This window comes from Motacilla alba, chromosome 1 (assembly GCF_015832195.1).
Source record: "Motacilla alba alba isolate MOTALB_02 chromosome 1, Motacilla_alba_V1.0_pri, whole genome shotgun sequence".
In the NCBI taxonomy this organism is placed as follows: Eukaryota; Metazoa; Chordata; class Aves; order Passeriformes; family Motacillidae; genus Motacilla; species Motacilla alba.
In genome coordinates, this window is record NC_052016.1 from 37,556,902 (window position 1) to 37,570,748 (window position 13,847).

At 42.2% G+C, this 13,847-nt stretch overlaps 1 protein-coding gene across 2 annotated transcripts in view; it reads left to right on the forward strand.

Moving 5' to 3' along the window:
* PRMT8 (protein arginine methyltransferase 8) overlaps positions 1-13,847 on the forward strand; it is a 106,956-nt gene that overhangs the window by 41,635 nt on the left and 51,474 nt on the right. The window contains exons 2-3 of one of the 2 annotated variants that reach the window (XM_038132655.1): positions 7,072-7,862; positions 8,621-8,764. In XM_038132655.1, the coding sequence (XP_037988583.1) occupies positions 8,690-8,764 (75 nt within the window). In that variant the 5' untranslated portion in view covers positions 7,072-7,862; positions 8,621-8,689. The remainder of the gene's footprint in view (positions 1-7,071; positions 7,863-8,620; positions 8,765-13,847) is intronic. The other variant, XM_038132661.1, reaches the window with a different exon arrangement.

The following is a 13,847-nucleotide window of genomic DNA, read 5'->3' on the forward strand; positions in this document are numbered from 1 at the left end:
GATTTACTACCTATAAGTCATAATTTTTATGTATTTCCAGAACATATTAGATGCAAGGCAGAGAATGTGCCATTTTCTTATATTTTTTCTGTCATTAAGAAATTACATTTTTTTTTTCAAACCTCTTGCAGGCTCCAATACTGCAGTAAAGATTAGCATATTTTCATTTGGAGTTGCAGTGGTGTGCCCTCCTTGTTAAACCCATCTATTCTATTATTGTTGTTTCCACACTGAAGAAGGTAGTGTTCCCAATGAAAATGAATGGATCACACAAATTAACTTAGTCACAAGAAGAGTTCTAATTCTGTGTAATTTCTTTTTTTTTTCTAAATCCTCCATTTTTAATTATGTACTGTTTTGATTGAGCAGCTTGAATTTCATTTCAATTTTTTTCCAGAATACCATTTCTTAGGTTTATGGACAGAAAGATCCTGTCAGCTACTGAAATAGACCTGACAACTGGCTCTGGCCCAGCCCTCCTGGAATTTATGTTTCATGTAATTCACTTGAGCTCTGTGGCAAAACTGTAAAGCAAGAATCAGGGAAATATTGCTTTGCTGTCATCTATTTTGTGGCAAACTACCAAAGCAGGATCTGAAGGGCAATACCTGGAACAATGAGATTTGAATATTGATGGGCTTCTCTAGTCCACATCTGTAACAAAAATAACTGGTGTAAGAAACTCTTTCCTTAAGGAAGAGAACTCTTTTCTTTACCTTGCCTTTAAAAGTACTAGCAATGTTCTCAGAAACAAGTTTCACCCAAACTGTGAACTCTGCTACACTGATTTCTCTAGCTTGACAAATTATGGCCGAAACATCTGTATTTCCAGAGACTCTTTATTATATCATGCAGGTTTCTGAACACTACAAGCAAAACCATTATATACTACCTAAGTACTCTTTTTCTCATGAAAGAAAATACGAACATACCACATATAAAGTTCATGTAATTCTCAATATTGGCTCCTTTATTGTACCCCTTCTATCTTATGTAGTTTGAAGAAAGAGAGAAAAGGGAGACCATTAACACCTAGGTCATACAATTATACCTGTATTATGGAGAGTTTAGTATAAATAAGTTGATCTTCTCCCTGGCAGTGATCACAGATGAATTAGCAGAGTCTCCCAATTCTGCCAAAGTCCACAGCCACATCAGGTGCCAAGGTCTACTATCAGATCAATAATCCAGGAGGCTGAGCTCTGTTTGCAGCCAGAAAAATCATCATCTTAGGTACCTCAGAGTGCTGACTCCATGCTGTAACCTGGCCAATTATATTTAATTTATTGGGGAACATCATCAAGCAACATTCTGAAGAGGTATGACCTCACTTCTGCTAAGTTATAGACAGTTCTGGAAAAATAGCTACATTGTTCTCAGCTTGTGAAATACACAGCACTGATCACACGTTCTTATTTTTCATGTTTTAGTGGGAGGCAGCAGGATTTGGCAATTTTCCTTATTGGAAGAGGAAGGAAAATACCAAACTGGGGAGAAAAAAATGCCAGCCCACTATCATAGTTACCGTTGGTCGCTTGTCAACAGTGACAGCTGAACATGAAGAAAATTGTTCACAGCAGGGAAACGTGAGGAACGTAGCAGAATGCCTTACTGTATAAGACAGTTATGGAAGGGAAAGCAAGAAGACAGACAGCTATTTGCCAGACCTGACAGAGCCATCTAAGTTATTTTCATGGCTCTTCCAGTTAAAATGCTTTACAGGAGTGCTCCCAAAGCGTTATGTGTATCACTGAAGGAGGCAAATAAACGCCTCATCCATTTTCTGAAAAACAGAAAGAGACAGAAACCAAGATGACAGAATGCCTGCTATTGGGCAAAGAAATAAAAGAGAGGTGTAATTTCAATTATTGCAGCTTTATCTGTGGTCTAGTTTAATTCCTCTAACCTCATGTGACATAGCAAGTCAAACATTTAGGCCCAGACTGTACCCTAAGAAGCAAAGAAATAAGTAAGATATGATATTTAGAAAGCAAGAAAACCTCTTTTTTGAATGAATAGTGAAATTTTTACATATTTGCTCTTCATCTCAGACTTGTCAATCATGCTATAATCCATCAGGAGAGAAAGGCAGAGCAGTTGAAAAAGAAATGGGTCTTTAAGTGTAAAAATTCCATCTCAGATTCCAGCAAACAATATCAGGTAGAAGGCAGAGTTTTTCTCAGAAAAGAAAGTTTCTTAAAGCTATCACACAAGAGAAGTGACAATATAGGTTGGACTCAAGTGATTTGCATTTCTTTTCAGTGAATTCATGACTCTGAGAGTATTACTTCACTTTCTTTCTGGTAAGCTGTGTGCCTGGGTACAATATTCTGCACCCACTGAAAGCTTATGGGAGATGGCTCATGAGATTTAGCTCTTCAAACAACATTACACACCTTCTCCCTCCTGTGAGAACTCTAGAATAGAATACAAGCAACAGTCTGGCACTTCTCTCAGCATATTTTTCCTGTGAAAATTTGGCTGCACATATCAAATCACCATGGTATGAGATTATACATGTATATTCTTTTCTTTTCAAGGCTTCAGGAATAATACAGAAGGGAAAACAAAAAGACAGATGCCCATTTGCCAGATCTGGCAGAGCCATCTAAGTGATTTTCATGGCTCTTCCACAATCACACAGAATTAGATGATCACTGAAGTCAGAAAAGACATCAGGAAATCATCTAGTCCAGCTCCCACTCAAAGGACTGTCAGCTACAGTTGGGGCCATTTGTAGCCAGGTTTTTTAACACATCTAAGGAAGGAAACTACAAAATATCTTTGAATGCCTTCACAGTAAGAAAAGTAATAGTTTTTAATGTTTCCATGTCCTTCATTTCAATTTATGCTTATCTCCTCTTCTCCTTTTGCTGAGTACCACTGAGAAGAGTCTGGCTTCATCTTTTTTACTCCCTCCCACATTGGGGACTCTGAGTCTACCTGCACAAGAGAGGTTACTTAGTAATTGTTGCAACTTCTTCAGTGAACTCACTCCAATATACCCATGGTTTTCTTACCTAGGGAAAAGTTTTGCATAACAAAATTTTTAGGCCACTCATAACTTTAAAATAACTTTGACATCAAATTTCAGAAGTATTTTGCTGTTTGTTCAGAGTACATGATTTGTAAATGCACAAAAAGTTAGGTGGGAACTGAACAAGGTCAGTATATAACAAACATATCACTATACTATGCCCATTTATTGGCCATTGTAGTAATCACAATTCTCAAAAACCTGCTTAGCTCCTCCAATCCACAGAGGAACGGAGACACACTTTGGTGACCTTTATAGAAATTGTCAGAATACAACTTTCTTCCAACTGACCCAGTTACTACTTATTCAGAGCTTGGCACTCTCAATGGAAGAAAAAAAATGAAGGAACATTTTGGTTCCATTTAGATTAAGTTTTTAGGTTTGCAGCTGCAAAATAGAGCTTCTGTTTTCAAATAAAATGAAGTCTAAAGTCTTGGAAAAGATAATTAAAATATCTTGCAGAGATAGTTCTGGGATGCTCCATTACCTGTAAGTAAGGGTTCGTTTGTGAGAAGGTGTCTATAATTTAAGACTGAATGGTCTGAGCCCTAGACACATTCTTGGCCTGCAGCAGTGGGTATCTCAGATCAGCTTAGCTTCTGACAGACCCTTCCTCACTCAAACCTAACATCAATGGTTGAAAAGTGCAATGATTCCCAGGAAAAGGCTGGAATATGCAGTGTTAATGAAGAAGGATAAGAAGATGATAGATTGAGGGAGGGAAGTTAATGAGGAAAACCAAAGGACAAGGAAGGAAGAGCATAAATAAAATGAACTCTTTAAATTTGCAGTGTGAATTAGAATTCACTTCAAATTCGTCAGAATTAACAAGGGCAAGTTTCAGGAATAAGAGTAATATTTGAAGTAGTGGCAACTTTGAGAGACACAGTAGGGATAAAAGTGCATGAAGAGACTGCAAAGATAGCCAAAGGTATCTTTTGAGACCAAGGAAATCACTGTGACTTCCTGAGTAATAAAAAACAATGCAAAGTGATGCTACAGGAGGATCATTCCAATAACAAAACACATAACAAACAAAATTGATTAAATAACAAAACTTGGTGAGGATATTGGAATAGATTTTTGCCACAATATTTTGCCATCCAAATAGGAAGTGGATTTATTAGCCAAGAATTGGCCAATACTCAATCTGAACTTCCAAAGCCACAACATGCGGTTGTTGCCCATTTTCAAATATCTGACTGTACCAAGTGGAGTTCGGGTCATCTTAGCTACAAGCCTTAAAGCTAGTCATAAGACATTACTGGCTTAAAAAGGCAGTTTTTGACAGTTTTCCTCAGAGCTTAGCTCCTTAGACACCATTGTAGCAGTCTTTCACTGAACCATCTGCAATGTATCAGCCTCCTTCCTGAACCAGGGGACCCAGCTCTGGACACAGAATCAATGATGTAGTCCCAGCAGTTCCAAGTAGAGACAGAGAGTCATACCTCCCTCACCCCACTGGTCACTTTCCATGTGATGTAGATGAATGATACAGCTCGCCTCTCATGCAGCGAGAGCGCATGATGAGTCATACCCAACCTGGCTGCACCTCCACCCCACAACCCCCAGATGCTTTCCAGCAGGGCTGCTCTTCAATTTCTCACTCTGCACCTATGCACAGGATTACCCCACCTCAAATGCAGATATCTGGATTTCATCCAAGCTAATGACAAAGCTGGCAATAAGTCTGAATCTTCTGAGGGCCAGCGCAGTGTTATTTCCACACTCAGCAAGTAGCACAGCAGCCTCAACCACAGCTGCTATTATTGGAATTCTGAAGTAATAAATGTTTCCCTTTCCACTTTCCCTTCAGCACCACTCTACTCAATTCCTAATACTTGGTGACCTTCACATGTACTTACACATTATATTTAAACTCATAAGATGCTTTTGACACCTCCTGGTTTTGCTGCAAATGCACTTCTTCTACCATGACATTTTCTTCATGACAGTTTTCTTTCCTCAAGATCTAACAGAACAAGGGTTCACTTAGAAATATGTTCCCGTGATAGTTCCAATAACCAGTTATCACCCTTGGGTAATGGGTGATGTCAGCAGGATTTGTATTCCTATGATGGGAGTATAATTTGTCCTCTAAACAGTATGAAAGCTCACATTCCTCAGTTCAGTGTCGCAAGTTCAGGACCTTGCACTGAGCCGTGTATTCAAACTGAAGGACTGGCACGGATGTCTTGGTGTGCTCACAGACATCCGTGTATGTAAACAAATTGCTCTAAGTGTCTTAAAAATTATTAAAAGAAAAAGCTTTTACCTGATTAAAAAAAAAAAAAAGGTTCCAGTAGGACCAGTCATCTTCCTTTTGGAATAAAGCAGATAGGAGAAATCTGTGTGTATGTTGTCAAAGCAGTTTCCTCAATCACATATAGAACATAAATGGAGTGAAACACCAACCATCTGGCAGATTTCCAAAGGAGCTCAGGACCAAAACATTCATGCTTATGCTGGAAACTAAGAGTCTGGAAGGCTTTCCCAGTATCTCTAAAACATCAGCACCACGTTCAAGGATGAGCAGTCAGGTATCATCTGTGTTGACAAAGAGGTGGAGGAGGACAAGAATAGGTGCCAGGGTAAGTCATGCAGTATCTGAAGCATAGGAGAGAAGGATATATTAAATCCCTGCCTGCCAACTTTGCTAGTTGCCGAGTGCTTTTGAAAATCTGATGCCTCATTTAGCTGACTAAAGAGTGATTGAGCTGTACCAGAAATACAAACCCAGCTGTCAGAGAAAACTGGAAAATATGTTCTGGAGTAGTTTTTCAAAATCAAATTCTTTTTCTCTATATAGAACACTGGTTTATTTTAAAATGTTTAATTAGGCTAAGTTTAGCTGTGTATATCACCTGAAAATAGAAAAGACACTCTAAAACTATGCAGGTTAGTCCAAATGCATGCTGACTAAAACTTCATGCACTCACTAACCACCAGATATTCACACCATAGCAGAGAAAAACATTGTGACAAAGAATGCAGAGGCATTAAATTTTTATCTGGAGATTATTTTTTCCCCTTACCCCTTCAACTAGAAATCAAAATACTTGGTGAGAAAGAGGCCCACAGCCCAAGATTATGGGAGTAGCTTTGGAATGCTTGGCAGTGACTATAGATGTTTTCATATTTCAAGGGTTTTAAGACCTTCAAAAGCTCTATGAATGTCACAAAGAAAAGGGGAGATGAACCGCTTCCACCTCTGTCATTACTTAAGTCTCATGCCTAGAAGGTGTGAAATTAAATTCTACTATACAAACACAGGAGGTGTGGATGATTACTGAAAAAAATTAGCAGTGATGTGAAGCTAATGAAAGAACTTGAGGTGTCAAAGTAAATGTGAGATGAAAAGAATAGGGGCAAATCAGAAGCCTTTGAAAGACTGAGTGATCAAATGGCTCTGCAAAGTGTCGCACAGAGGTCCACTTTCAGTCTGTACGGAACATGTGTCTAAAACATATTCTCATATTCTGAAACCACTTCATATGGTACCATTGTGCCCTGCATGGCATAGTCTCATTGCCACTTGACATTTCAGCATACCACACACCTTCTGCTTCCCTAGGTTTCTTACTTATTGCTGTGCAACTTATTACAAATTCCTGAAATCTAATGTACACCTAGCGTTCTGTTTCTGAGCAAGAATTTGTGAGGGTCATTCAAGTGAAAAGGAGAAATTCGCCTCTTTAATTTTCTTGGCCCCACCTCCTCATCCCCATGGGGCAGGAGAATAATCTTGCTCTCTACTCTCTAATTCATATACTCTATTTCCCTTCCCCCACCCCCAGGAATATTTCCACCTCCTGTGTGCCCAGGGACCTCCTGATTTTTGGCAGTACTTCATGGTATGTCAGTATTCCAGAGGTCAGCTGAGGATAAACTCTAATTGAAAGATGTTAAAATAGGCTGCAAGGGACAAAAATTCAAAACCCCGAGTCTATCAAAATCTGTTACTGATGAAGCATCTGAGCGGGCTATGTCCTTAAAATATGCATCAAAAGTAATCTTTCAAACCTCTTCTTCAGGTCTCCATTGGCACCCCCAGAGGAAATAATTTCAAACTGTTCAGAGAGCAGCAATCCTGTTCTGGTCCTTGAAATCCTTCGAGCAACACACACCCACACACCAGCATTATTTTCTCACCTCCTCCGTATAAAAACAAAACAGAAACGTGAGAACAGTGGGCTGGAGATGGAGCTGCGGAAAGTGAAGTTGGAAGGATTAATTATGTAATACGCCCCCTCTCCCGCCCTTACCCACAGCAACACGAGTGAGGTAAACCCAATCCTCCCAGCTGACAACTCAGAACTAAAAAGTGCCCGGAGGAGTGAAGGCAAAATAAACGTGTGGGGAAGGTGGCGATGCACTCCTACGGAGGAAGATGTCATTAGGAAAAGGCTAAAAACGAGTTCAAATCACCTTTAGCCTCTTCCCTTCCCTCCCCAGCGAGACCTCTCCCTCCGCCTCTTCCCCTCTCCTCCCCCCAGCTCCTCCTCCCCCCTTTTCAGCAGGAGCTGCAGCCGGATCGGGACTATATTCCTACAGTTCACGGCTCTCTGACGGAGCGTGGATCCTCCTGAAAAACTTCAAGTAAAACAGGAGCTGGGAGCACACACACGAGAAGATATATTAAGAAAGCAGGTTTGCTACTTAACTCGGAGGAAAGAAGCTGGAGCAGACTTCTTCGGTTGCTCTCTAAGAGCCTTGCCGAGAGTCCTTGCAAAGAAAAGTGTTGCTGATTCAAAAGAAGAGGAGGGATGGGGAAGAGAAAAAAAATTGTGCATGTCTGTGTGAGAGGGAGACAACGTGTGTGCGCGTACGTGTGAATGCGTGCTCGTGTGCGAGAGGGTGTAGGCGACGGGTGGGGGGAGCTTGAAATTATATTTTTTTTTTCTACGAAAGACACGTGAATGCAATTCCCAGTGAGGGGCACCAAGCTCTGCCCAAGAGCAGAAGGGGTAGGGAGAGGGAAAGGGAGAAGAGAAGGAAAGGAAGAGGAGAGGGAAGGGGAGAGGGGGGGAGGAGGGAGGGAGGGAGAAGGAGGAGGAGAAGGGATTCTATTTCAGAAGACATTCGTAGAAAGAGGGTGGCAAATTCTGTGACCGTCTTTAAAGGAAGTGTCCTGGGACGTAGAGAGAAAGAAAGAAGCCCAAAGAAGGAAAATAAAGGGCTATGATTTCCTTGTCCTGTTGCTTTGTCTCTGGCTCCCTCTGCCTCTGGAAGAGTAGCCACAGGACACAAAGATGCCCAGCTGGTCACTGCACGCCCAAGTTCAGTTTAGCTGGTGCTTCTCTCCTGTTTAGCCCGACTGCTTTCTCTGAAGGGGAGGACTCATAGCCCGACAGCCTTTTAGTTTAACCTGAAGAGTGTGTGCCGCCTCTCTCTGCCCACCCCAAGAACTCGCTGGAGGTGGAGGAGAGGGGAGAAAGAGGAGGACTTGAAAGTGCCTGAGGAGCTCCCGATGCTAAGAGGAGACAAACATTCCTGTGGACGACGCAGAAAGGACAAAGCTGACTGATTTATTGCTGTTTTCCATATTTTTTTTTTATCTCCCTGTCCTTTGGCGCACACCAGTGTTTGGAGATCTTTGAAAACACAAACCAAAACACCAGCCCCGAAGCCCCAACCCCTTGGCTAGCTCTTATGGGAATGAAACACTCCTCCCGCTGCCTGCTCCTAAGGAGGAAAATGGCGGAGAACGCTGCCGACAGCACCGAGGTGAGTAAGGATGCGAGCCGGAGCCGGCGCCGCGCTCCCCCAGACCCGAGCACCGATCCCTCGGCAGAAGCAGCGGGAAGTGCAGAACAACTTTCCCGGCCCCTCCGGCCAGCTCCTGCCTGCCGTGCTGCTATGGTTTCCTGCATTCCCCCCCTCCCTCCCCCCACTTTCCTGCCCCCCGGATCCCTCCGTTCCCCGTAGGCAGAGAAGTTTGCCCGGCGCCGAGCCCTCCAGGCGCTCGGGGCTGCCCGGGGCCGCCGCTCCGCGGCCGCTTCCCGGGAAGTTGGGTGGCCGTGCGGAGCGGAGGCTCCGCGGGGTGTCGGCTCCGGGGGCAGCGGGGGGCGGGCGGCGGTAATTCGGGTGTTGGGCACGCCGAAAGGAACACATCGTCCCTTGCGGCAGCACCTTGGCCAGCTCCCCGTGCTTTCCGCCGGCAGCCTTGGCTGGGATCGTTTGGGGCCACTTTAGGAGCATCCGTGTCTCTGCAGCATCCTGGATATTACCAGAGCGGAGCTGCCCGAGGTGGGGGCTGTCCGGCTGGCCTGGGCAGTGCCGAAAATAGCTTTGCACTGCCTTCAGGCCGGGAGGGTACCCTGCGAGGTCTCAGGTTTTCTGCAAGAAATCCACCCCGTCCCCGCCGCTCCCCCATCCGTTACCTTCTGCTTCCTCAACACTGGGGTTGAGCAGCCCCTGTTTACTTGTCTGGGGCTGTCTTGACCCCACTGAGACTTCCCAGGGGATACAGCAGTGTGCGAAGTCTCAGGTCTGGAAAAGCAGAAGGATGCAGGATGCAGTCCCAGCATCTCTGCGAGCATGTGAGAAGGAGACAGGCGAAAGTGCGAGCGTGTGCCAAACTCGCTGTTTCTATTAATAGACTGTGCCTAGCACTCTGACTGAACACTTAACACATGCTTTAGCAAGATGCAGCACAGCCATGTACAGACCCCACGGACACTGCACCCCAAACAACTTTACAGCTTTGCCCTTGCAGGGGCAGCACTGAACCTTCTCCCCAGTTACCCCGCAGAGGGAATAAAGAGCAAAACGTACTGTGAACACATGACTATTCCATTCTTTATTATTTCCACATCTCTGCCTAATGTTTCAGTTAGTCCTCCCAGTAGGTGTCCTGCTCGCTCATGAATTCTATCCACATTTCTCTTCTCAACGGTGTTCTCTCTGCTTGACCTTCACAAATGTGCCTCCTTTGCCATGCCAGGTGAAGAGCCAAATTTTCTTAAATGAATATGATGTAAGCACTAAATCAAAGAACATGCCTGCTACTGCCTTACAACCCCATAGAGTACTGCTTGCAGAAGAGGCTTCTATAAATAGCAAGAAGTCTGGCTGCACATCTGTAAACCGTCGTAGTCCTGACAGCACATATTGCATTATAGGTCCCCGGATCCCAGGACAGGATTGCAACAAGAAATGTACAAGCACAGGCAGTTCCTTTCAAAGTCATTTTTGTCAATGGAAATTGTTTTTAGACAGGGAAAATTGGTGAAAAGAGCTCTTTACAGATTCCTCTTCTATTTCATTCACTCTTTGCACATTTTTATTGTTTAAACATGTTTTCCTGCTTGTGCAATGCTGCACACACTGCAATGTCATTTTATAGAGAAGGATTTTTTTAACAAAAACAGATTCATTCCTATGCTGCATACAGGTTAGGAGAATATTAAAATGCTTTGCTTCGTCTCCTCAGAGTATCCATCAGTGACAGACTTATGAAATGAGAGTGAAAATATTGCAGATTAGGCATATCCTGCTCCACTTCTACCTTCAGAAAATCAGAAGGGATACATTTGTAACCCCTGCCTAGATATTTTTTATTTTATTTATGTTCATATTTCTCATATGGTCTGAGAGAAATTGTCTGTCTGCATATGTGCAGAGGTAGAAGTGCACCAAGCAAAATTTGCCAAGACCTGTGAAGCTCCTTTACTCGTCAAGCATCTATATTTAGCAAAGCCATATGATACCAGTTTGACCTTCAAACCTGTATTTCTCTAACTTTCTCCTGAAGTTAGCAAATATGTGTGACAGAAGGAATACAGGACAAAATATCTCACTTTTGGACTTACCAAAGTGTCAGAGAAAATCAGGAATTGGTATAAATTTGCTTCATTTGAAGCAAATGGGGTATCAGTAGTACTCATTATTTGATATTAAATTTCTGAAGAATTGTGATGTCACAGTCATACAGGCACGATATAAACAAAGTCAGCAGTTATGAGAGATGAAGAATTAAAACATTTAACAACTTGTCAGAATGCCCTACTACCAAATTATTCCAAAGACTTTCTGGTTCTTGCTTAGACTGATTTGACCCAGTTTACTTGTCTTACAGCTTCATAGTATATTTTTCATGTTTTGGGGTTTTGTTTTTTTTTTTTTTAATCTACCACAACTAAGAGCATTTATCAAAGTTTTGGTCAAGTATGGCAAGTATACTCTTTCAGTTGTAAGGCAGCTTAAAACAATACATTAAGTCAAGGAACATGGACACTTCATGAAAAACTTTTTATCCCTTGACTGCCTTTTGTTGCCCGTGCTACCTCTTCAGCTTAAAGAGCTTAGAGAAATGATGAGAACAGGCACAGAAAAGGAACAAATAAAGCTACAGTTAGACAGTACTCACTGTTTCCTCAAGCAAAAATACAGAATAGAAAAGCAATTGCTCACTAGCATTACTTTCCAGTCAAGGAAGACACCTTGTGTTACCAGGAAACATAGTGGAGTGCACTCCCATGGTTCCAGCTGTACAGACATTTACATCACTGGTATCCCCACAGCCTTATATCTTGATACAAAACATGGTCAAGTGACTCCAAGTGGGCTATTGGGCCTTGAATGGGAATATCAGAACTATCAGAAGGGTTTTGCAATTTATTTCACTGATAACAGCCTGATATCAGTCTAGCTGCCAGAGTTTACTTAGAACCAGTGGCTTGTTGTATGTGTTTATAGTACCCTGAGAATACACAGTGTTTTGTATAAAAATAAAAGTCAAGGGGGGAATAAAAACCCTAATATTTTTTTATTTAGACCCTCACTAAATGCCACGGGGTCCCACTAATAGGAAACCTGACAGAATGGTTTCAGATCTGTGTCTGCAGCACACAAGGAAAAAAGATGCAGAAAATCTTTACTGCCCATGGCCATCACATGAATATTAAGAGATGTTCCACTGGAACAAAAGCTTGAGAATCTCTTCTCAAGATAAAAAAATGAACCTCTGTATCTTTAGTCATGAAAGGAGGCTTGTCTAAATAAAACAGGACTGTTTGCATAAATAACAGATGCAGAATTGCGTTCTCTGCAAATAATTAAAGACACTCTGACAGAAAACAAAGTAAAAGAGAAACTGTTCTTTGTAGAACATGCGCACAAAGATTCTGCAAAATTCATGGTGCTGACCTGCTGTAGATTTTGGGTTCTGGGTTTTTTTATTTTAAAACTATTATTTGGAATCCTTAGCAATAGTAGGCCTGATATCAGTGATGGAGAAAAAAATCTGAAAGAAGTGTGATTTCACAAGAAGTGTGCCTGACTGTAACTTGTGAACCTGTGCCAGGTGAAGGGAACACAATCAAAATCATAGAATAATTTGAGTTGGAAGGAAAACTTAAGGTCACCTAGTCCCCTCACCTTGCCATGGGCAGGACATATTCAACTTGACCAGGTTGCTCAGAGCCCCATCCAGCCTGACATTGAATGTTTTCATGGATGGGGTGTTAATCACCTCTCTAAGCAACCTGTGCCACTGTTTCACCATCCTCATTGGAAAAAATTTCTTCCTAATGTCAAGTCTATATATAAATCTAGTCTAAATCAACCCTCTTTTAGTTTAAAACCATTATGCCTTGTCCTGTCACAACAGGTCCTCCTACAAAGTTTGTCCCCATCTTTCTTGTAGGCCCCCTTTAATACTGACAAGGTGCAACAACCACAAAGTGCCGCAATAGCACGAAGTGCCAGGGTTTATGTACACATCCAAAAGATATCTACCTGTGACAGGCTAGTGTCTGACTGAAACAATCCTGGAACTTGAACTGATCTGGTTTTGTACAATCTAATTGCTCAGTAACTTCATAAAAAGCTATTCTTGTGCTGAAGACTTCACAGTCTACAGAGAGAAAAGATTCTTGTCTCATTGCTAAGAATAGAGAGATCAGTTAATTTATTTATGGTGGCATAATGGAGTCCTCCCAGAAGAATGACTTATTATGCAAACCTTGGGCTTTGGTTAGATTTGGCGTAACATGCCTGATAGATGTTCTTCCCTAAACAGATGAATAAAATGGATTCAGGATTGTGTGATCTGGGTCAGCAAAGGTAACTGACTGTTCTGTTGTCAGATGTGGGGAGGTTAAAGTGTTCTATCTGCATGAAATCCAGTCATACCACTACTGAGGAGGAAAAAAACATATTATAGAATCTATTGAAACCATGAGCTTCTATTTGTGATTTATGAGTAGGAAGAGGGATTTCTCCTTAATAAGCTACCAAAGTGGAAATTAACAGAAGCAGAACAGGAGTGTGTGTAACAGAGAAAATTGGACTGAACTTTTTCAGTAAACCAAAGTTTTGCTCCTGGTTATTGTGCTGGGTGATCTTGCAGATAGAATTAATTCTCTCTCAGCTTTTCCATTCATTCTGTTGGATTCTATGGTTCATTAGTGAGAGGTGTAGTAGAAATTTCTTATTTGGTGCTATTAAATTGCTTAGAACAGCATATATGAATGAACATTAATGAGCGGGTGATGTTTACCCGAGAGAGAAATGGCACTGCTGTATGGTGTATATCTTGGACTAACAGAAGTCACAAGAGGTCTGGCCTGGTGTCCCAGAGCCAGCTGAGGAGGCAGTTTGTAACACAAATTTCAATCTTACTGAGTGGCCGCATGCCTGTGTCACATAACTTTGAACGGGAAAAGTTGTGGATGTGTGCAAGTGGTGTAGGTAAGCTACAGAGACCAGACCACTGTCTCATGATCCAGAGGTGTTGCGCTGCTGATAAGACGGTCAGAAAGCTGACCCAGGATGTCAAGGGCTTCACTGAGGGTGTAACCAAATT